This window comes from Globicephala melas, chromosome 12 (genome assembly GCF_963455315.2).
Source record: "Globicephala melas chromosome 12, mGloMel1.2, whole genome shotgun sequence".
NCBI classification, from domain to species: Eukaryota; Metazoa; Chordata; class Mammalia; order Artiodactyla; family Delphinidae; genus Globicephala; species Globicephala melas.
The window spans coordinates 37,006,240-37,031,484 of NC_083325.1; the positions used below are offsets into that span (position 1 = coordinate 37,006,240).

The following is a 25,245-nucleotide window of genomic DNA, read 5'->3' on the forward strand; positions in this document are numbered from 1 at the left end:
ACATGTAAGCCTGCTTCTTCCCACACTAGGTGGCATAATATAAGAACATTGTTAGTGAGAAAAAGGAACAAGCATTAAGTCCTATGTGAACTAAATGCTAAAGACTGAAAATGCTTACATTTGGTCTAGTCTCCATTTTACTGTAATTCTTGCAATCATAAAAAGGTCACTTCTGTGTAAATTATTAATCTTTTATCCCAAAATTTAGGGTAACATCATTTGTAGAATACAAAGTTAGTTTTGTCCTTATTAAGACTTATTTTAATTTTTAACTGAAAATTTGATGTTAAATAAACTTCAATTTTATTTCTTTTCCCACTAAATATAAACCAAACATCCTTTTTGTGCACAAGTGATTTCTTAAACACAAAAATTGTTTATATTACTTGGCTTTCTATATAATAAATACATTTTTTCAGTATCTAACACTCTAAAATTCTTACTCTTAAGGTAAAAATTGGTTATATACTATTTTTAATTTTATTTTTATATAAAACATAATCTCTAAGGAAAGAAAAAACATTAAGCCTAATAAGAATGAAACCCCCAAAAAAGACAATGATGGAAAACCTAAGATTCATCAATGTTGTAGGAAAAACAAGCAAAGTCATAAGTACTTACAGGAGAGAGAGCTGGTTCATTCTCCTTATTAAGGCGTTTTTCTTATTAACTAACATAAACCACTCCTGCATCATAGCTTCTTCTTCTTCTGTGTTCCTTCCTATAATTTAGGAAGAGATATTTCTTATTCTATTGACATTTACAAGCCAAATAATAGTTCAGCACAAGTGTTTTGTTTTTTTTCTTTTTAACACGAAACATATTTTAGCTATCCCAACAGTACAAGTTAAACTGTTTATAACAACATCAGATTAAGGTCCGAGGCCTGAAAAAAGAAATCAATATTTAAAAATTCATAAGCCAATCTCCAAAGCTGCTATTATTCACCTTGTATATTTCAGTCCCCCGAACATATTTACAGATCATACTAAGTACAATACTAATACTAAGTACAGTTAAAAAAAAAAAAAAGTGTTCTAACTTTTAAATCCTCCCCAGAGGCTGACTTGTTATTATGTTTCAGTGAGGAACTCGTGGTGCTGACAGACATACGGTCATGATAAAAATAAATAAATTAATTAAAAACCACATTAAAAAATCATTATGAGAATTATAAGACTACCAGTAAGGTCAGAGAAGTCAACAGATTTTGTGAGAGCTTCCACCTGTAACAACTTGCTTTTTTTCTTATTTTCCTCCCCCAAAGCAAACTAAAGGTATACATACATATACCATTCCAGAACTCATCATCCCTAACAGGGTAAACACTTGCAAATTATTTTAAATACATTGTAAATGAACAAGCTACAAAAATACTTAGAGCTATCTGTGAAAAAACATGATGAACATAATAATGTTCCGTAAATGAGAAAACATTTGAGCAGAGAGATGATTTAAAATTTTAGATTATAAATTTACTGATTGTACATTTAAAATTCATTTTCCCTAATATCCATTCCATCATCTGTACCACCCTTCCCCTCAAAAGGCCAGTATGTCAAGGATTATAACATATAGCATATATTTGGTATTGTTCATGCAGAAGTAGGCCACAATCATACTCAAGAAAAATATTAATTCCCCAACCCTCTTCCTTCCTCTCCCTTCAAATTGTATCTAGTCAAATTTACAATTCTTTGACTTTTTTTTTCTGAATTTCGCCCATGATTGGTTTATCGTTTTGCTAGACCATTATTTAATACTTCAGTCCAACTTCTAGACAGATTCATAGGGTTAACTTAAATATCTACTAAAAAATTAAATATGCCAGGTGAAGACTACATAGCCTAGTCAATTTCCTAAGTTTCATTTTCTTCTTAAGTGAGATATTTTCTTTTAACTTTCAAACACACTACCAGTCCATTAAAAAATATTCAAACAATACAGAGGTATAATTGAGTAAAAAGTCAAGGCCTCTTTCACCACCCCCACCCTCTCCAATTCCCCCATCCACCTCCCTTCTCCAGAAGTACTACTGCAGTTTAGCGTATCTTCTTCCAGACCACATACGTAGCTATGTCTATCACATACAGGTATATACCTTATCTGGACACATACAGGTTTCTTTAACATAAGGACCCTGTGATTTGTTGTTGTCATGCTGTTTGAAGATCTACTTCATTCTTTTTTAATACTTGCATAAATTATGGATGAACCATAATTTATTTACGTGTTTCCACATTAACAGAAATTTGAAAAAATCTTTAGAATGAAAATCTAAAATAAAGAGCTGATCTGTGTGCAAAAGATTAAACATGTATTTCTGAGCATCCCTGTAAAATAGATATCTGTTGTTCATTATTAGGGAAAATAGTGAGAGGATATGTGCTTTCATTAAAGTCTGTTAAACTTTATGGTATGAAGCAGATCTAGGATAGATTCTTTGAGTATGAACAAAGGTCTTTATTGTTTTACAGCATTTTTAATCTCTCTTTTAGGGTAGCTGGTTTTGTATTCACTTTGGACCATGTGATGTCTTGACACTGGTCATGTGATATAGGCTGCGATAGGCACAAATCCCTGGGTAGCAACAAAAGAAGAAAGAGTAAAAAGAAAAAGCTGAGAAAAAGCTTGCAATTTGGAAAAAGGCCAATTGTACCCTGGTGAAGGCCTTTTTGATCACTGAAATGACACATGTGTGCAATATTAATAGGTGCAGTTTTTATGATATTTTGTTTTCTGATTAAAGACTTAATTCTTGCATTCATAACCTAAGTGGTTTCTAAAAATATACACATATTAAAACTTTGTTTTGAGTTTAACCTAACCTGTAATTGAGGCTTTCAGGCAATAAGACTAGAAGCAACTAGCCTATTTTTAAATTAGCATCATTTTCTTCAATGGAAGACTGCTTCCTTGAGAATAACAATATTGATGTGGTACTGTGTTATTTTCAGTTTAACTCATGCCTATGATTTCTACATAAGAATAAAATAACTGTGTTATTTTCAGTTTAACTCATGCCTATGATTTCTACATAAGAATAAAAGATCCACCTCCCCTAACTGTTAGGAAATGAGAAGAGTCTCATGTTTAAAAAGGGAATAAGCCAAACAATAAGAAATATTTAAAGACATATTATTCAGTGCTACATAGATTATATAAATTAACTGAAAAAAACATATTTGAGGTTAAATCAATTCTGTATCACTAACTCCTTATCTGAGATAGTACACAGTGATGGAAATCTATACTTAGCCTAGTAATAAAAAAATTAAATTTTCTTCTAATACATCATTACACTATTGTTTTTAGGGATTTAAAATTTTTTTAATTTAAAAAGCTTTTAAAAGCCAGTAAGTTGAACCATTACAAATTAATCCTGACTTTAATAACTGGTTAAAGACCCCTTTAGCTTTATAAGTAACAAAAAATATTAAAGCCTGTGATCACAGTGAGCTTTTCTCATTTCTCCTCTAACCATTTGTTATTTAATCCAATACTAGTAATCCAATTTGTCCATCAGACTTTTAAAGGGCAGAATGCAACTTCCTCAGCTTAGACACTTTTCAAAGTACAATATATTTTTCAAATGAATGCTGGATGTTTCATTTTTCCCAACTATTCCTAGCTCTAATGCATGAGGAAAAAAAGAACAAGATGAACATTGTTCATACTGATTAAGTAAGAGCTCATTAAAGAGCTGTCAGTGCGGTACTTTGAATATGCATGAAGCATATAATCAGATCTAGTACCGTCACTAGAGGAGAATACGGTAAGTACAAAGGATTGATTTAATTACTTAGAGTGGGCTGTGGTGGTAAAGCAGTCTTGTTAGTGCAAAAAGAAAAAGAGGTTGTATTCTGGCACTGTTAGAAAAAAGGCAGTTTTAGCTTCTGACACAATACATAATCTCAGAATAAAGCACTTTACATTGTAGCTTAAAATGAAGATTGTCATTATTTTATAAAATGGCCATAAATCATTTTATCTTGTTTAAACTCACCTAGTTAACTACCTCTCTTTCAAAATTATCTTTAATTTGTAATCACAACTACAATTTTATCACCTTAGAGTCAATACTGGTACTTTAAATTTTTTTCAGTTTCATGAACTGAAAAGTTCAAAACCTATATTATTGAAGCCCATTTTGAAATTTACAAAACGACAAAACACTACAGTTCAGTACACAGTGACTAAAATGTGAAAGCATGGCCGGGTTGTTAAACTATATTTTAAAACAGAGTGCCTCATGTTTATTATAAATATACTACCAATAAAAACATCACCTTAACATTTTAAAGTATTGACTAATATAGTCTCTGGTAATGTTTTTTTCTACTTTGTTTCCTTAAAGAATTCTGTTTTGTTATTTTGCCTTGTGGAATGTAACGTCTTTCTGACATCACAATCTCTTATTGTCAGTTTTATCTTTTAATCAATTATTATAGCTGAGTATGATTTATAAAAACTATTAAATAATGAAGAGTAATGAAAATAGCAGGAAAAGTAATATGTAAATATGACTTCAAATCATTCTTCCTATCACATAGTTAACAAAAACCACTTAACACAAAGCAGCATAATATAGCACTACATGTAGTATAAATACTTAATAAACGTTGGTTGACAACTGCCTTTATATTCCATCTCCTCCCTCCCAAAATGATTTAAAGTTAAGATTTAACTTAAGAATTCATTTCTTCACCCAGGAACATGTATGTAGTTTTCATTTGTTTTTTCCAAAGCAGCATTCTCAATGTAAATTTTAAAATGAACAAGAGGAAAGTGATGTTAAAAACCTGAAATTATGAGTTATATTTTCAAAAACTGTCTACTAGTTAACCTTTCCTAATTAATCTTTCACCATAAGCTTATTGTCTATTTAGAAAGATATATTTTCAGACAGTGCATTCTTTTTTTTTTTTTTTGCGGTACGCGGGCCTCTCACTGCTGTGGCCTCTCCCGTTGCGGAGCACAGGCTCCGGACGCGCAGGCCCAGCGGCCATGGCTCACGGGCCCAGGCGCTCCACGGCATGTGGGATCTTCCCGGACTGGGGCAAGAACCCGTGTCCCCTGCATCAGCAGGTGGACTCTCAACCACCGCGCCACCAGGGAAGCCCAGTGCATTATATAAATGCAAAATAAGGAACAATACAATTTTAGCTGAAAAGAAGAGGAATTCAATGGGAAACAAAGAAAACACAGAGATGAAGGCACTGTTGAAACATATACACAAATTCAAGATTTTCTACTATGAAAACATTATATAATGCTGAAATCTTGCCATAGCTCCATAGTGGAGATGGCTGACTAGTGATCACATATGGCCCTTAAAGGACACAACGTAGCAAACACAAACCAAACATAAAAACAACAAAGCTGCCATTACAAATTGTCCCTATGGTATGATTACACATATATGATAACCTCTGAAAGATTTAGTATATTAAAATAGAGATACACATGAAGGTATCCAACTAACTGATACTGGACAAACATTTTAATAACACAGGAGGTGAATTCTGGTAGATTTACTTAATGGATGAGAAAGATTAATTTACTGCAGTTACATAGGGTCATGGACACATGAACTCCAAAGCCAACATCATTACAGGACTCCAGTGCTCCAGTTTTAGAAAATATTTTAAGCTTAGGAAATAGAGCTTTATTATGAAAACAAATTTTACTATATGAGCAAACAGTTGATAAATGTTTCTACACTAAGAAAATCCTCTAACAGCAATCAATGTAAATGAAGAATCTCATAATCCTTATTGATGTCTTCAGCAATTGTCTTAAAACTATTTGGTCAGGGCTTCCCTGGTGGTGCAGTGGTTGAGAGTCCACCTGCCGATGCAGGGTACATGGGTTCGTGCCCCGGTCTGGGAAGATCCCACATGCCGCGGAGTGGGTGGGCCCGTGAGCCATGGCCGCTGAGCCTGCGCATCTGGAGCCTGTGCTCCGCAACGGGAGAGGCCACAACAGTGAGAGGCCCACATACCGCAAAAAAAAAAAAAAAACTATTTGGTCAGCATGATATATTTGTTATAATATTAAGTATATAAACTTTGGGGGAAAATCCTGTCTCCTTTTGTTGAAGTAAAATAAAAACTAACCCATTCTCTCAAAATAAACACATCTTTTATTTACCCATTTAGTAAAACAGAATGTGGGGAGAGATTCAGGGCAACATCTCTCTACAGATAAATTCTGACAGACTTCTATGGACATACCTGTGCAGGAGGAGGTATAGACAACTTCACAAAAGCTCTTCCTCCTTAGACTTATACAAAAGAAAATGCTATTTCTAAAGGCCAGAAATTAACAGCAATCTTCTTGTGCCAACTTCTTAATAGAGTCTGAACAGACTTTTTATGCCAAAGGTCAGTGCTTAATTTCTCAAAAGGTAAATTAAGCACAAACTTAATATAGTACAAAAATAAACTAAAAAGTATGAAAGTAATCATCATCAGAAAATTCACAACCAATAAAATTCTTTGTATTTACATACAGTCTAGTATATTTAAAAAATTACATGTGGGATGGAGTTGCTTCCATAACTTTTCAGTGCTCTTAGCCTTTAAAAGTATTAATATGACCCACATTTCAGGTAATGCATGACTATTTTGACTGTTGACAGATAGATATTTGGCTGAAGTCAAAACACTCAGAACTCTGAAACTGTATTTATTTTTCAAGTTGCATTTAACATACTTTGTAAAATGGGATAAAATACAGTGAGTCACTTTTATATGCATCATTGAACCAAACACACTAATGTCTACTTGGAGGATCAACTGGGCATCCTCCAATAAGGGGAAAACTTGAATTGTGAGCCACACTTACAGATGGATAGCTTCCCCTGCCAGTTCTCCCCTTTCTTGAAGCCCCCTTTGTTTGGCCTGCACCTGGCAGACTCTTCTCTACCCCCTCCCTCTCCTAGAGCCTTCTTGTAGTCATGTCATGGAAATGACTTTAAAGAGTGGCCCTAGAAGTGACAGAGATATTAATGTTAAAGATGAGCATTAACAGTTGAATAAAATTATTTCTGGAAAAGTGGGAGTGGAGAGAAACAATATTTCTAGATTAATGTATCTTAAGATGTGATTTTTTTTTTTTTTTTTTTTTGCGGTACGCGGGCCTCTCACTGTTGTGGCCTCTCCCGCTGCGGAGCAACAGGCTCCAGATGCACAGGCCCAGCAGCCATGGCTCACGGTCCTAGCCGCTCCGCAGCATGTGGGATCTACCTGGACCGGGGCATGAACCCGTGTCCCCTGCATCGGCAGGCAGACTCTCAACCACTGTGCCACCAGGGAAGCCCAAGATGTGATTTTAAGTATATATATAGAGATAAATTAAATGTTACAAGAGATATTACTAAAGTTTTATATATTCAAGAAGGTCAAAATTTCTGGGGGAGATCTTCTCATTGGGAGAACAGGGGTTTATCTTTTTTAAAGTCATTTGGGCACACAGTTTTTTATGTGGTGGTCTGGGAACTCAATCCGTAATTTAAGTACTTTATGGAAAAACAACTGACTCAGAAATGAACTTTAGCATAAAGACCTCTTATAAATTAAGGACTACCTTTATGAATGTTTACTTACATTAATTCTGAGAAACTCCTGCAGATAAGACTATAAATTCTGGTAGGGCCAAGCATAATTTATAACTGTATACCATCTATAGTTTCTATGGCTGGTTAGGTCTGTCGTTTGGAATACGATACAAATAAGATGAACATTGAATCTGCATCTCAAATGGCTTTCTTCCAGTTCAGTTAAAAAAAATTGACTGAACCCTTTGATCTTAGACCAATTAACCTCTCTAAACATCAGTTTCTCCTTCTCTGTAAGTATAATCATATTACTTACCTCATATGGTTGATGGAGGAATTAAATGAGAAAATCTGTGTAAAGTCCTTAGCACAGTGCCCACAACTAAAAATGCTAGCTATGATGACGATCATGAAGAGGGTGATAATGGCACGTGCGGCACTGAGCCAAGAACTGGAGATAGAAAGATGACCAAGATGTGGTCGGTGCCCTCAAAAGGGCTTATCCGTCTAGTGTGGAGACAGACACATAATCAGGGACAGCTGAGTGAGGATAAATTTCTAAACAATTCCTTGGACACAAATTATATTTTAAATCTTCGTTAGTGATAACAAAGTCTATAGTTAGTATAATTAGTATGTCATTGGTCATAAGCAAGATAGGTGAAAAATGTGGGTGAATAAGCACAAACTCATCTTTGAAGCTGGAAAAACAAAGTGAATGCCCTTTTGGGTCAGCAGTGTCACAGCTGCATACAAAAGACAGCCATAGCTATGGTGACACAATAATGTGGCTGTGCTCCAGGTAATGACAGTCTAGTTATTTGCAATGGGTTTTAGAGATTGAAGAACAAAGTAGATCATGAAATACTACTTAATATCCAAAAATGAAAGAGGTAAATTTTAAGATTGAAAATTATAGACTAATAGAACACATCTAAAAGTTTACCAGTTATCAAAATAAAGAAAAAAAAGATAATTTGAAGTACAAATTGATATAATTTTAAGAAAAGAAGGCCCTCAACAAGAAAAACCAAAAATTTATAAAGCAAAAATCTTCACCGAGATAGTAAGTTTTCATCATTTTTATAGAGAGATTTTGATGTTAAAAGCAGAGCATCATTAAATCGGCTTACGAAGTTGGCAATATAGATAAAAAAGATGATTTACTAAATGCCAGGTGAGAATGAGATTTGATTTTGTTGAAAGTGTGGAAAATATATGTAATTTTTAAAATACAGAAGGACAAACCAGGCAGATATGCTCTAAATAGGCTTCTAATAAAGAGCTTCAATCAGCTACTCTTTTAGGTAACCCTGTGCTGCTTAAAGTCTTTAAATGTCCTAAAACAATCATAGCAGGGTGTCCCCAGAGCCTCCAGTTTCCAGTAAGGGATGAGTTCAACCCCCAACCCCCAGTGCGCTACACACACAATAACTTCCTCTTCCTCCCTACACCTTGTCTGATCATGCTTGGGGGTTCAGATAACCAGGCAACACTGCGATATATCCTTCCTTATGTACCTTCTTAAAAATCTTTACTCAGTGAGGGAGAGCTGAAGGGAATTAGGCCTATCCCCTCCTGGCCTGCGGCCACGTTCATTCTCTAAACAGAGAAGCCTAATGAAAGCAGGACACTGCAGAGCCATCTCCAGCAGTCTTTTAACTTGCACACAGCTTCAACAATTACACAACATTTTAAATCAAATATAACGAATGTTGCTTTTCAAGACCAGGCCAGGTGACTAGCGTGAGTTTCAGCATTATACTACCTCATCCAATGCCCCTTAACCTTCCCAGTGGAGCCATTCTCTTCACCAGGACACAGAGACATTCATGATGGACTTGCGTCCACAGTGCTGCTTCCTGAAGTCTTGGAAAGAGTGTCTCAAAGATGCTCTATGTCATATATCTCCCTCACCAGATGACTCAGAACCAATAACTTTCTCATAGACTGGGAATAATAATAATGATGATTATGATAATAACATCAAATATTTAATGAGGTTATATAACTTACCTAAAATAATAGTTAGTGGAAGAACTAGGCCTCAAATCCAGGCAGTCTGTCTGGTGAACCACCATTCTTAGCCATCCTACTTGACACTCATAGGTAACCAGTCTTACCAGAATGGGCCCTTTATTTAGAATTCAGGCCAACCTGACAAAGCCTTCATAATGGCTCTGATGAGCAAAGCAGAAAAAACAAAGCAAAACAAAACCCCCAAACAGAAAGCAAACCTTCCCACCTCTGATAAACAAACAAGTTCATCCATTAGCAGAGGTGGTTTTGTTTACTCTTCCCGTGTAGGTCACTGAGACTTAAAAATGATCTCAGAGCAGTACATCAAGGAGTGTCAAGGGGAGTCAGCCTTTCTTCCTATGCAGATATGTCTATGTGATCCTTGAATTATAGGTTGGTGTATGATGTCTTCAAGAAACGGGGGATTCCAGGGATACTTGTCTAATTCTTGGGCAACTACAAGCTATGCTGATTCCATTTGAGCATTTGAGGCATCCTTCAATGAAAATGGCCAAACAAGAATACTCTGCCTGAATGGACTTGAGGACACGGGGAGGGGGGAGGGTAAATTGGGATGAAGTGAGAGCGTGGCATTGACATATACACACTACCAAATGTAAAATAGATAGCTACTGGGAAGCAGCCGCATAGCACAGGGAGATCAGCTCAGTGCTTTGTGACCACCTAGAGGGGTGGGATAGGGAGGGTGGGAGGGAGACGCAAGAGGGAGGGGATATGGGGATATATGTATACATATAGCTGATTCACTTTGCTATACAGCAGAAACTAACACAACATTGTAAAGCAATTATACTCCAATAAAGATGTTTAAAAAAAAAATACTCTGCCTACCATGATATTATCAGGGTGCATTCAAGTTCCACCTCTGCTCTTTAAAAGCTGTGGCAATTTGGGTAAATTACTTAATCTCCCTACGCCTCAGTTTCCTTATTTGTAAAGTGAAGATAATAAAACTACTTCATAGGGTCTTGTGAAGATTAAGTGAGTTAATGTATGTAAAGTACTTAGAATAGTGCCTGGCGTATAATAAATGCTATAAGTAGTATAATGGTGGTTGCTATATTCTCTCCGTTTCTACACACACACACACCCTTATATATACAATACACACACACGCACATGCACATGCACACACACACACAACAGTACAGATCCACATTCTTCAAGCTTCAGGATCCTCCCTGCTGTCTGATTCCTAGGATTACTGATGGGAGTAAGGCATGGTGACTCCTCATGGCAGGGTCTCACAGTTTTTCTGACTGCCTGTGCAAGCACCAGATAGGCCTACTCACAGAAGTAAACATACTGGGCAACTTGGTGCAAGTTTTAAGATGTTAGTGCCATTGAGCATGACATTTCTAGTATCTTTACATATCTACTTTACTGGACCAATCGACCAAAATACATCCTACCATCATTTCATATTTTTCATTCCTCTTAAGTATGGAAGCCCAGCAACTACCCATTACCCATTTTTCTTCTCTTAAAAGAGCTACTCAAATGCAAACCCTCCAGGAGACAGTCTCCTTTCCAAGGTTACACATGTACTGTGAAGTCTATTCCAAAGCTTCTCTTGCTAATAGCAGTTCCTTCAGTCAGAAATTCAGAGAAAATAAAAATCTAATGTGACTCTCAGAATCTCTAGAATTACCAAAAATAATTTTCAGATTTCTCCTCAACTTAATTCCCAGGACATGTTCAATTTGTCCTTTATCAGGATATAAATTTTTAGATAACCTTTTGACTGAAGAACATCATGCTCCCCAATACCCACTCTCAGATTCTGGCATAAGTCGTATGAGCCAAGCTCCAGCAGTTAGTTACATGTCCTTCTGTTGTGTTGTATATCCTCTCCCTTTTCTTCAAAGCTACAGCTCACTTAAAAAAGGTCAGAGCAGGGGACTTCCCTGGTGGTCCAGTGGTAAAGAATCCGCCTGCCAATGCAGTGAACGCAGGTTTGATCCCTGGTCAGGGAACTAAGATCCCAAATGCCGCAGGGCAACTAAGCCCATGTGCCACAACTACTGAGCTTGAGTGCCTCAACTAGAGCCCGAGTGCCGCAAACTACAGAGCCCAGGCACTCTGGAACCTGCGCGCCACAACTACAGAGCCCAAGTGCCCTGGAGCCTGTGCACCACAACTAGAGAAGAGAAAACCCACATGCCACAACTAGAGAGAAGCCCACACGCCACAACAAAAGATCCTGCAAGCCTCAACGAAGATCCCGTATGCTGCAACTAAGACCCATTGCAACAACAAAATAAATTAAATAAATAAATAATAAATCTTAAAAAAAATAAAATAAAACACAATCTACATTCCCACCCAAAGTCATGGTCAACTCCAAATCTATTTAGTCCTCATGATGTTCCTGTTAATATTATATATTTCAGAATTCAGCAAAATTGCTACCTAGTCTATGGTGACAGTTTTGCAATGTTCAGTATAACTTTCTTTAACCTTTTACTTAGATTCAAAATAGGCACATGAGTCAAAACAAATAGTATTAAAAGTTAAAAATTTTTGGCTCCCTTTCATTTTATCCTCATGAGAAATTAAAATATTTTTGACTATTTTAATAATTTATTTCTGTGGTAGGTTATTCATACCCTCCATACAAAAAACTATTTCTATTTTTTAAATCAATGAAATTTATAAAAACTCATTTTTAATTAAAAAAATAATACCAGCCTAAGTATCATCTTTGACTTACATTTTTATTTTTATTTTTTTTTTACATCTTTATTGGAGTATAATTGCTTTACAGTGTTGTGTTAGTTTCTACTGTACAACAAAGTGAACCAGCTATATGTATACATATATCCCCATATACCCTCCCTCTTGAGCCTCCCTCCCATCCTCCCTAAACTCACCCCTTTAGGTCATCACAAAGTATCAAGCTGATCTCCCTGTGCTATGCTGCAGCTTCCCACTAGCCATCCACTTTACATTTGGTAGTGTATATATGTTAGTGTTACTCTCACTTCGTCCCAGCTTCCCCTTCCTCCCTGTGTCCTCAAATCCGTTCTCTACATCTGCATCTTTTTTTTTTAAACATCTTTATTGGAGTATAACTGCTTTACAATGTTGTGTTAGTTTCTGCTGTATAACAAAGTGAATCAGCTATATGTATACATGTATTTCCATATCCCCTCCCTCTTCAGCCTCCCTCCCACCCTCCCTATCCCAACCCTCTAGGTGGTCACAAAGCACCAAGTTGATCTCCCTGCACTATGCAGCTGCTTCCCACTAGCTATCTATTTTACATTTGGTAGTGTGTATATCCAGTGCTACTCTCTCACTTCGTCCCAGCTTACCCTTCCCCCTCCCCATGTCCTCAAGTCCATTCTCTACATCTGCATCTTTATTCCTGTCCTGCTCCTAGGTTCATCAGAACCTTTTTTTTTTTTTAGATTCCATATACATGTGTTAGCATACACGTGTTTTTCTCTTTCTGACTTACTTCACTGTGTATGACAGACTCTAGGTCCATCCACCTCACTACAAATAGCTCAATTTCATTCCTTTTTATGGCTGAGTAGTATTCCATTGTATGTATGTGCCACATCTTCTTTATCCATTCATCTGTCAATGGACACTTAGGTTGCTTCCATGTCCTGGCTATTGTAAATAGTGCTGAGGTGAATGTTGTGGTACATGACTCTTTTTGAAGTATGGTTTTCTCAGTGTATATGCCCAGGAGTGGGACTGCTGGGTCATAAGGTAGTTCTATTAGTTTTCTAAGGAACCTCCATACTGTTCTCCATAGTGGCTGTATCAATTTACATTCCCACCAACAGTGCAAGATGGTTCCCTTTTCTCCACACCCTCTCCAGCATTTATTGTTTGTAGATTTTTTGATGATGGTCATTCTGACCGGTGTGAGATGATACCTCATTGTGGTTTTGATTTGCACTTCTCTAATGATTAGTGATGTTGAGCAACTTTTCATGTGTTTGTTGGCAATCCGTATGTCTTCTTTGGAGAAATGTCTATTTAGGTCTTCTGACCATTTTTGGATTGGGTTGTTTGTTTTTTTGATATTGAGCTGCATGAGCAGCTTGTATATTTTGGAGATTAATCCTTTGTCAGTTGCTTCATTTGCAAATATCTTCTCCCATTCTGAGGGTTGTCTTTTCGTTTTGTTTATGGTTTCCTTTGCTGTGCAAAAGCTTTGAAGTTTCATTAGGTCCCATTTTTTTGTTTATGTTTTTATTTCCATTACTCTAGGAGGTGGGTCAAAAAGGATCTTGCTGTGATTTATGTCATAGAGTGTTCTGCCTATGTTTTCCTCTAAGAGTTTTATAGTGTCTGGCCTTACATTTAGGTCTTTAATCCACTTTGAGTTTATTTTTGTGTATGGTGTTAGGAAGTGTTCTAATTTCATTCTTTTACATGTAGCTGTCCAGTTTTCCCAACACCACTTATTGAAAAGGCTGTCTTTTCTCCATTGTATACTCTTGCCTCCTTTGTCAAAGATAAGGTGACCATATGTGCGTGGGTTTATCACTGGGCTTTCTATCCTGTTCCATTGATCTATATTTCTGTTTTTGTGCCGGTACCATACTGTCTTGATTACTGTAGCTTTGTAGTATAGTCTGAAGTCAGGGAACCTGATTCCTCCAGCTCCGTTTTTCTTTCTCAAGATTGCTTTGGCTATTCGGGGTCTTTTTTGTTTCCATACAAATTGTAAAATTTCATGTTCTAGTTCTGTGAAAAATGCCATTGGTAATTTGATAGGGATTGCATTGAATCTGTAGATTGCTTTGGGTAGTATACTGACTTACATTTTGAACTTTCCTTAAAGAGCTAGATCCCTTGAGAGAATAACAGATATAGCTATGACCAAGGCCAGCTCAGAAATGTCTAATGGAGGATAATATGGTGGTGGGGAAGAAATGTTGGCACTTTACTCAACTCCTAGCTTTGGCCACCAAGTGGTGCTATCAATTCAGAGTGAACTGGCACTGGGGGAGTAGGGTTGGGTGGCTTTGGGTTGGTAAAGTGTAAAACCAGTCAGTAAATGCAGAGGACACTCACAAGTCGGATGTTCATAATTCTGTGTACTGTGAATTCATGTATCATCTCCCACTCAATGTCATCAGTATAAAAACAAGGGAGAAAATGAATTCATATAATCTTATTTTGGTGGTAAAGTCCATTGTACTCTGACAGGAAAATAACTGTTTATATAAAAATATTTGTCCCAAACTTTATCCTTTCAGGCTATGTAGCTATAAAAATAATCACACAATTTTGATTAATCTTCCTCCCTCTACAATATTCATCCAAATCCTCCCATTAAAACAAAAACAAAAAACCTTTACAGAAAAAACTATTCAGCGATAAGCATTACAAATTAATCAGTAATGTTAAGCATTTAAAAATATCTAATTTAATTTTAAAAACAGATATCAGCTCAATGGTTTTTCCTTAATTTCTACTGTAAACTTTTCCTGAGGAAACAGTTCCTCTGAGTGGATGAATGCCTTTCACATTCCAGCTTAGAAGTGACATGTGGGAACAGGGAACAGATGCAATGACTATATGTTTAGTTTTCTTATGTGATGCACCTAGAGGCCTATGAAGAATGTTAAAAGCATAACTAAAAGCTAAAAAAAAAAAAAAAAAAAAGACATAATAATTTACAATCCACTAGAAGAAGAACTGGAAATGTCTCTACAATGGAATGAACAATGATTTGAAAGCAGAACTTTGGGAAATCTGTACAACAATAAAAGTTAGGTTCACTGCTGTTCAATTAGACAGTTCTATCCCAAAGATGAGGAGACTTAGTAAGAATCAGTGTGTACCCAGTTGTCTCTGTACATGAACATCTGTGTTTTCTGAGAAAAATGTTTCCATCTGGAAAGACTGGGAGAAAAGTGTTGGAGCAGAGTTTACATCCTTCCATAAACTATCTTTATTTTCACTCTGGACAGGGGAGGCAATTCACATATGCTTATCCATCTCTATTGTCATACTTAGTTAAATCAAATTATGAAATCTTGGTTAAGCTTCTTAGGATAGCATCAAGATGAAGCAGAAGAGCAGAACATACATTTGCAAAGTTGGTTCTTACATGGATGTCCTAAAATAAATTTCTCAGATACAGTGCTTAAGTTGTTTATTTCTGTACGTAGCTCACAAAACTATATAACTAGTATATCAATTCAATGAAACTTATATGGGTTGAGGGGCTAGCAAAATTCCTAAGGCTCTCTCCTAGTTATTTATTTAGTTGTGAAAATGTTCACAGAAACATTTATCTGTTAGTTTTTACATATAAGACAAGGATTAATGCCCCCCTCCCCCAAACTTAAAAGCCCAACAACTTTCCAGTCTTATGACAAATTGCCAAACCAGTTCTTCAGGCATTTCTTGGGAGAGACAGCATGCACATGCACGCATGAGTGTATGTTTTGAGGGAAGAGAAGAGTTATAATAGAAAGAGGGATAATCATATTACTTAGAAGCAAAGGAAAATTTTAAAGTAAAGGTAGAAACAATAATAAATAACAAAACCACTACTATGACTGATGGCAGCTACTTTCATATTGAGCACTAAGCCTCTGCCAGGCTCTGTGCTAAGTACTCGTATACAAATTTTATCTATATCTGTAGCAATATATTTTAGACTCCCAATAACCTTCTGAAATAGGTTTCATCAGCCTTTAAAAAAATTAACAGAGGAAATAGGGGCTCAGAGAGGATAAGTAACTTGTCCAAGACCACCCAGACTCTAGCTGGCATCTTGCTGACTTTCAAGTCTATGCTCTTGAATCTCTATGTTATGTTACTTCCTTTAGCACTTGTAACACTGTGAGTTTAGCATATCTTAGCCCCTTGTTTCTCAAAATGTGATCTGTGGATCACCTGTATTAGAATTGCCTAAAATATGGGCTCCACCACAGATCCACTGAATCAGAATCGGTTAGGTGGGGCCTGGGAATCTGTATCTTAAACAAACTCCTCAGGTGTTTTTTTAAGGCAGATAAAAGTTTGAGAACCAATGTCTTAGCCCTTTCACAAATAAGTCACCGAGTTTTTTCTTTTTTTTAAAGAAATGATGATATTCCATGTATAAGATGTTATTTTAGCATTGGCATGACATTACACAAATTTAATTTCACATTCAGAAGAAAAACATGTTGCTGCCAAATCAGTTCAAATGCCTAAATTTTGTTTCATAGATAGTTGCTGAGAAAAACACATTTTCCTGGAATTTCTACTTTTTTAAGTGTTAAAAAATTTTATTGCAGTCTAGAATAAGGATGTACCTCACTTTAGGCAATAGACATGTTCCAAATTGAAAATTATGGTGATGTGATAATTCTTTAGGTTCAAAAAATATATTTTATATTTCTAATTCAAAATTTCTAGAAGTAGAAAATACTATCTAAATATCACCAGTAGATATTATATACATTTGTTCCCCTCGATAAATGAACAAACATGAGTCAGCAGATGAAAAAGTCACCTTCAGACTATGTAGTAAAAAGCTGGGACATACAGTGCGTGCCAAGGAGAGAAGACACAAATGTTAGAAATGAGAACTGCAGCGGGTTCTTTACATTCTGAATCAGAGATTCCTTTCTAGAAATCCTATGATCCATGGACTTCCCTGGCAGTCCAGTGGTTAAGACTCCACCCTTCCAATGCAGGGGGTGCGGTTAGATTCCTGGCCAGGGAACTAAGATCCCACATGCCAAGCGGTGTGGCAAAAAAAAAAAAAAAATTAGAAAATCTATGATCCAATATCTATTGCGTGAACTAGAATGATCCAACAACAGTTGTGTGCTACTACTTCTAAATATAATTTATATATTTTCCATCTTTAAATAATATGAATAATGAAATGCAGATAGAAACAGTTATGAAGGATGTTTGAATTAGCTGAACAAATTGTGAGAGTAAAGAAATTCTGAAAGTAGGACAACAGTTTTAATTTTTCTTGTTAACTACAGAAGGAAAAAACTATAGAAAGAAAAGAATTTAGGAATGTTACCAATGGTTAAAACAGAGGGTATTAAAAAAGAAAAGAGCAAAAACAGTGTAAGCACCTTAAAATTTAAAGTCTCCTTTTAAAACAAACTTTACTATTTTCTTCACACTGTATTTTATTCATTATTGATCATTTTCAATAATCAAAGGACTATCCCAGTATATGTAATACATAGTAATAAATAAAATGCATAAATGTGCAAAGAGAACAATATTAACTTATTATAAATATTTCATTTAGTGTTTGATGGTGATATTCCTAATATATTAGTGTTTTTCATCTTTTGGTATTTTTTATTTCAAAGGAGACCTCGACAAATTTAAGTATTAAAGGGATCATATAAATAATAATAGCGGACATTTACCAGGCACTGTAAAAATGATTGATATAAGGTACCTAATTCTCACAATTCTTAGCTGCCACACCACATCAACTCTGACTCAGTGTGAGAACATTTGAACTAATTATAGTCACTAACCAGGGTTAAATTTTAACACTCAGTGTATAGTGCCTTAGGCATAACAAGGCTCAAAAAATATTTGTTGAATGAATGAAAATCACAAGACATAAAAGGATAAATGAATTTCACCCTTTATGGGAATTAAAGTAGGCTCTTTCCCTCAGTTTTTATGTTTCAAGCTGTAGCATCTTCATTCTATGAAAGTGGGAACTGAGGCTCATAGCTCTGAAGCTGGGCTAGTAAGCAGGAATGCATATAGCACAGTAGAATGGGATTCTGGCTATCATTCTCCCAGCCAGAGTTCCAACTCACCACTGGAAGGGCTAAGCCTAATGTTTTCAGGTGAAGGTATGCTGAGGATTAAGCTTGGAAGAAAAGCCTCTCCTGTAGTTATGCTACAGCAATGAAGGACAGATGGGCTTCAGTACTTAATGGACAGAAGTACCAGAGAGAAGGTTTACATGGAGACCTTGGAGAACTGGGCCTTGGCTCACTGTTCTTCCACCTGGCTATGACTCTGCTAATCAAGGACGTGACAGAATCAATCCTTTGACATATTTTTTTAATGCTTTTTATTTTTCTGAGTATTGGATTAGAATATAATTTCATGAAACTGTACTATTTCTTGCAATTAGAAAGTGATTTTATATTATTTCATATTCTTGGAGTTAGGTGAGATAAAGTAACTAAAATCTTGACACAGCTAAAAACACACAGACACACAAAACAGACACCACATTTACCAAAAGTATGTTAGCATTTTACTTCCAAAAAGGAATGGATTCTATCAACTCTTAGAGTCTATCAAAGGATGTGGCTCATTGCCTTTGGAAATTGTGTTAAACAGTCACTTTGTACAAAATTTTCAGACATAAAATGTTAATTTTTTTTTTTTTACTGGCTTCTTGATAATGACACAAATTTAATTCCTTATGAATTTTCATTTATAATTATCTTAGCAGGGAACAATAGCTAAGTCTATACTATCTTGGAACCTTAGAGATCATTTTATTTACTTTACAGCACCAAATTCACTTAATTTGTTTTTACTTATGAAAGTTCCTTTGCAGAGACAGTATTATAATCTTGTCTATTTCATATTTTATGTCTGTAGAAGTCAAATGGAAACACTCTACTTTAATAAACTAAAAACTTCATTTTCTATTTCACTATGGCATGTCATATGGTGACAGAAAAAAATTTCTTTAATGAGAAATCTACACTTAATTTTTTTTTTAGTTTTGTAAGTAAAATGCCAAAATAGATATCTCACTTAGTTTAATGTATATTTTTAATGACATGGCCTCTTTTCTCATTGTAACTTATATGAAAATATATACTATAGCTATTAAAAAAGAATCTCTACATAATGAAGACATTTTATTACATGGATACTATTTCCTATCCATACTTGTAAGAAGCACAGAAATATCATACTAAATGATAGAGGATATAGAATAACCAGATATAAAAAAACTTGTAAAACTTCCATTTTATTTAGAAGATAGTTTCTATTTTTTGCCGACTTTATCAACTATGATTGTTCAAGTTATTCCTATTACTGTAGGGTTCCCTCCTTTCACTTTGTTATAAGTGTGAATAAATTACAATGTCTTAAGCCATATGAACAAAATTCAATGTACAAAAATATGATTTTTCAGGATAAGAGAAAATTTAAAGAATAGTATATGGAAATATCAGAAATACATGTGTTAAATGTGAGAAAAGTTGCCAAAAATTTTCTCTACACAAAACCTGAAAAGTGTTACTATATTAAACTTCCTTTCCTTCCTTCCCTGGTTATTTATTAGTTGTATAGAATCAGTTTAACTCTAAGTTCAGATGTCTTTACATATAAAAATATACCCAGTTTTGGTTTTCATTTTCCCTTTCTAGATATGGGTATGGTGAGGGATAGAGTTGACTACTCCCAATCTCCTAGTAAGTGTACAGTGACTGCTAGAAAAAAGAGATAGAGCTGGTGAAAAATATGTTCCTTACAAATACATAATTTAACTATCATAAAATGTTTTTTAATCAAAGAAGACATTTTCGCAGTATTCACTGAGGCAATCTTAACTTTATGTTGTTATCCATACTCTAAACCATAAAAACTACACTATCTGCCACTTTCTAAATCATAGAATCAAATGGTCTATATAGACCCTGTTCTAATGTTAATGAATTTATAGACACAAATAGCTAGCATCAAGGCTAGAGTGAAAAGCAGAACACTTCAAGCATTTAATACAGCTAAAGGGGCAGATTAGAGATGAATAACAAAATCACCTGGTAAAAAAGGAAAAAGGTGTAGCATTAAAAGGCTTTTTGCTTTATATGTGAAACAATACTGAGAAACATGTATTTTAGCACTTGTACTCAACAGGCACTCCAAACTATGCACTGATGAGAACAGAAACCCATCCTTTCTAATAATCTTGTGACAAAAGCTAAAAGACACATCCTATTAACTACTGATCTCAACTGCTAATGCAGAGTACTTCCTGGTGCCTTTTATGTAGAATGCTGCTATTAAAAAACCACTAAACATTCACTGTGAACAACACAGAATCATTCATCTTTTATCAGCATCTCTTGTTAGAAGAGTATGAGTGGGGCTGAAGGTGTCATTGATATTATGGAGTGGAAATTAATCAGAAATTTTTCTCATATTTTCCTCATCTCACTAATTTACTTTTGTACAAATTTCCTCCTGTTAAAAAGTTCATACCCAACCCCCTGTTGTACTCTTTTAAGTTGAGAATATTCAACGAGTGCGTCCACTGAAAAGCACCAAGTCCTAACACAAAAAGCATTCGAAATTCTCATTTAGTTGTCTTTATTTTGCTAGCGCCATGTGGTCCTTGAAGATGTAGAAAACACGGGAAGCTGAGTAAAGATCAGAGCAAGCTCATTAGCATTCTGACAAAATTGGAGTGGTGGAGATGTATAGTTTGCCTAGTTTGTCGTTTTGAAAGCTACCGGTGGTAAGCTTTCTATTTCATTGTGCTTTTGTCTTTTGGGGGGGTTTCAAAGCAGCAGGGTATTTGTTAGCCCTAGGTTTGCACAATGCATTGTGGGAACCTTTCCTGCACATTCAGCCCTATATAGTATCATTCCAGTCTGAGTCAAAAAGTTTTTTTTTTTTTCACCATTTATAAGAAAGGACATGTGTGTGAATCTTAGTGCACAGCCTCAATACATTTATTACAGCTTTGTCTTTCTCTTTTGCCTGAATCATAAAGTCCACAAAAAGTCAGAATAAGAATCTGAAGGACATAATTTTCAATCTTTTAAAAATGTCATTCATTTCAGACCACAACATTAAAACATTAATTTATTTTCTGCTCTTTGTCGTAAACAACTAACAACAACTCGCAGGACTGACAAAGTTAGTTAAAATTCAAAACCTTACTGCTTAATATAATAGACTTTAATTCTACTTTTGAAAATAGTATAGAGGAAAAAAAGTGGTTTATGTTTTAGAATTTATGTAAATAAAGAATACCCCTTAGAAGAATTAAATAAGTTATTACCCTAGTCATTTGATTTTCTTCATCGTCTTCTTTTTCTTTTCTTTTCCTTTTTTTTTTTTTTAAACATAAGGCTCACTTTGAAGAGCTAAATGGGCTACATTAATGCTACTATTCAGCATGAATGTTTCCAAGTTGCAATGAAATGGATAAAGGTCTTTGGGGATGAATTTATCTGCTAAATCCTTGTGGTTGCCCTCCTATCTTGGATGATGACCCAAAAGAATGTCAACAGCTCATTTTCCCAGAGAGCTGGAAGGAGTCCCTATGCAAGCATAATCTGCACATTCTCAAAGAACCATTTCAAACATTATATTTCACAAGCGGTTTTAAGTGATTTTCCTCTCATCTCTAGTATCCTAACAGTACTTTGGATATCAATGCCTCTGAAATGAGGGTTAAACAAAGTTTACACATGAATTCTACATATGGCATAGAAATTTTTAGATTTTCAATATATATTTTAGAAACACGGTTATCTTGTTACAATAATATATTTATGGCACTGAGTTAAATGTCTAAACTAAAGATTAGTAACCACATTTTCTATTATAAAAAATGTGCTTTTTTATTATTAGTTGTCATTTTGCTTAGAATCAAACCTTATTTATGAGAAGTGTTCATAGTTTTTCTTAATTTCTAATTATTAAAAACCCAGAGGAAGCTAAAGAGCAGTGATGAGTGCAATATAGTATATGAGTAATCTGGTAAAAATAGTTAATAGTAAGAGAATGGATCATTTCTATATGAAGTCTCTGACAGAATAGCATTTGGTTATATTCCATTTTATTTCCTTTGTACAGTAAGTGATATGTTGTCATGGGGGGGTAGATTTTGTATATTAACTATTCATATTATATTAGAGCATGTAATTAAAATGATACATTTTTAATGTAATGATACATTTTTAATGTAATTAAAATGATACATTTCTTTATTTCTAATTTAAGCTCTAATTTTCACCCCTTTAGGCTTTTCTTAGGCCTTCTTCTACAATTTAAAAATCATTCTTAAAACAAACAAAAACAGAAAAAAAAACTATGTATAATTTTGTGGTTATAGTGTAAGCCTATTTATATATTGTTAGAACATGAAACTTGAGTAACTTATAGCTTAATATTTAAGTGTATCCCAACATTGAGCTGTTCTACTGCTAGCTTTAAAATTATTTAAAAAATGGATGTTACCACAGTAATAATGACAGAATTAGTTCTATACTTTGCAATATGAGTATAGCCACAAAAATTATTTATCTACTTCACTGAATTCTCCTACCAAAGTTTCTTGAATAAAATTGTTTGGAGTAGCTATATCAAATTAGAGAGCAGTCAGGAGTGTCTAAGTCCAGCTTTAAAACAAATATCTTAACAATTACTTAGCCATATGGAAAATAGGGTATGTCTCTCCCAAAACCATTTAAAAAATATATTGTCTATCTTGAATTTAGACTTCATTAGAAACCATTTCTGACTTGTAATACCAAGATTGCTGAAATACCACCTTTTAAACAACCATGAAAAGACATGTAAAAAAGCTGAACTCTTTAAAGCTGCCAATGAATGATTTTGATTTTTAAAGCATAAAAAAAAATGGAGTTAGAGCATTATGAGTAAACAAACACAGTTGTATAGTTAGATACAGATACACAGATGCTAATGTAGCTTTTTTTACATTATGCCACATTTGAAGCCTCTTCACAAGTGTTCACATTGTACTTGTGTTTGGGTTCCTACGACTTAAAGGCCAGATGCTTTTCACAAATGACCAACAGTTGTAGTTAGAATAAATTAATGATTGATTTTTTTAAAGCTTTGATGGAATTAAGCATACTTCTTTTCTCAATGTGCCTATGTGAATGTTTGCCCGTTAAACTTTTTTTTTTTTTTTTTTTTTGACAAGTGAGGCCACCCGGCAGAAAACAACTGATGCAAAACCCAGGAGTAATCCCTCTGTTTAGTTCAACACTATGGTTAGCCTTAACACCGCCTCTATTATTCAATGGATTTAGAGAAACTTTCATTTATTTGTTGGCCTCAGTTTTCAATTCCGTTCCCCTCTTTAAGAAACCTAGACTTATTCCTATGTAAATACATTTGCATACTGGTACAATGAAATGTTCTCGAATTTTTATTACTCTACTAAGCTAAATAGGGGCTGTGTACGTATGTAGTTTGAAAGATAAAGAGTCAAGATAGAATCATTACTAAGGATTTTAAACATACTGCAATAAACCTATGATGTCCATGGCCCAAGACTAATGTAGTTATTTCCAACAATATTTTAACAATATACAGTCATCTATTTTACAAAACCTAAAGCCATTGGAACCTAAGAAATGTATTTTATTATCACAGAATCAGTGTCAATTTACTACATTAAATTGTGTTACTTTTTTCCTCTAGGAATCTTTAAAAATATATATTTTTACTATAGAGAATATTTTACATTCTCTAGCGTTCAGTCTAAACTACAAAAGGTTTACTCTACATGAGATAAGTAAGTAGAATATGAATTTTTAGTTTATTTAGGAGATCCAAATTAGGGATTCACTTAGCTGTGTGTATACTATAGCAATCTATATTGTTTTTCTCTAAACATTTACTTAAATAAATGAACTGTATAACAAACAGCATGGCTTAGGAGAAGGAAAACATGTTGGACTGAGAGTCAGAAAATAATAGCTCTGTACCAATCTTTTACTCTGGTTTTAGACTAGATGATGTCTAAGATTCTTCACATTTTCAAGCAGTTATAACTATGTGGCATTAATTTATACAAAACAAATTGTTATAATATTATAAGTTAATATTAGGAATTTGTTCAAAAGTTAATTCTTATAGTCTTCCTTACTCCACAAATGCTTTTGAAAGTGAATAGTACAAATTGCACTATGTATGTATAGACTGCACAAGGCTAAGATTCAGTAATAGAACTTCATAATAAAATCTCCACTTAACAAAAAATGGATCATATAAATCTTAGTAAGGAAATCTTAATACTCTTTCTTAGCTGTCTTCCCTAGTTAATGCAATCAGCACTGATACCCAGCAAAACATGTCATCCAGAATGATGGAATTAGCAATACCACCCACACCCCACTTCTTCCTGTTTTCTTCCTTATTTAGTTTTTCCTTATAACAACGACATTAGTTTCTGGAAATATCCAGTTAAGAAGAGGTGCACATAGACTCAGACATCCAGATGTTCAAATAGGACTTTTTAACTTTATCAAGGAAAGAAAATGGAAAAATGATGATGACATTCTACTATCCAGAAGACAAGCAGAGGTCTCCAACTCAAAATGCACTTAGTATTACTGTATATAGTATTGGAATAAAAAATAAACATGCATTTCAGAGTTCTAGCTAGTCATGTAAATTTCTTCTATAAAATTGATTTTCCTATTGGACTAAGCATATCAATATGAAAACAAATGAACTAACGAAGTGCCCTAATTAACAATTTTGCACGTGAATACAGACATTAGAGCAACACTGCTGCCATTAAAGTCTTTTCCATGGCATATCTGTTTCTGTTAACATTTCAATAGACCAATTAAATGACCTTTCCCCCTTCAGACTCAATTAAGCTATTTGAACTTCAAATGCCACCTTGCCTTGTATTTATACAAAATTTACACAGAGGA

At 34.7% G+C, this 25,245-nt stretch overlaps 1 protein-coding gene across 7 annotated transcripts in view; it reads right to left on the reverse strand.

Moving 5' to 3' along the window:
* Positions 1–25,245, reverse strand: part of EHBP1 (EH domain binding protein 1) — a 346,734-nt gene that overhangs the window by 8,286 nt on the left and 313,203 nt on the right. For all 7 annotated transcript variants that reach the window (XM_060309152.2, XM_030877350.2, XM_060309154.2 and 4 more), the window contains one exon: positions 622–721. In XM_060309152.2, coding sequence (XP_060165135.1) covers positions 622–721 — 100 coding nt within the window. The remainder of the gene's footprint in view (positions 1–621; positions 722–25,245) is intronic.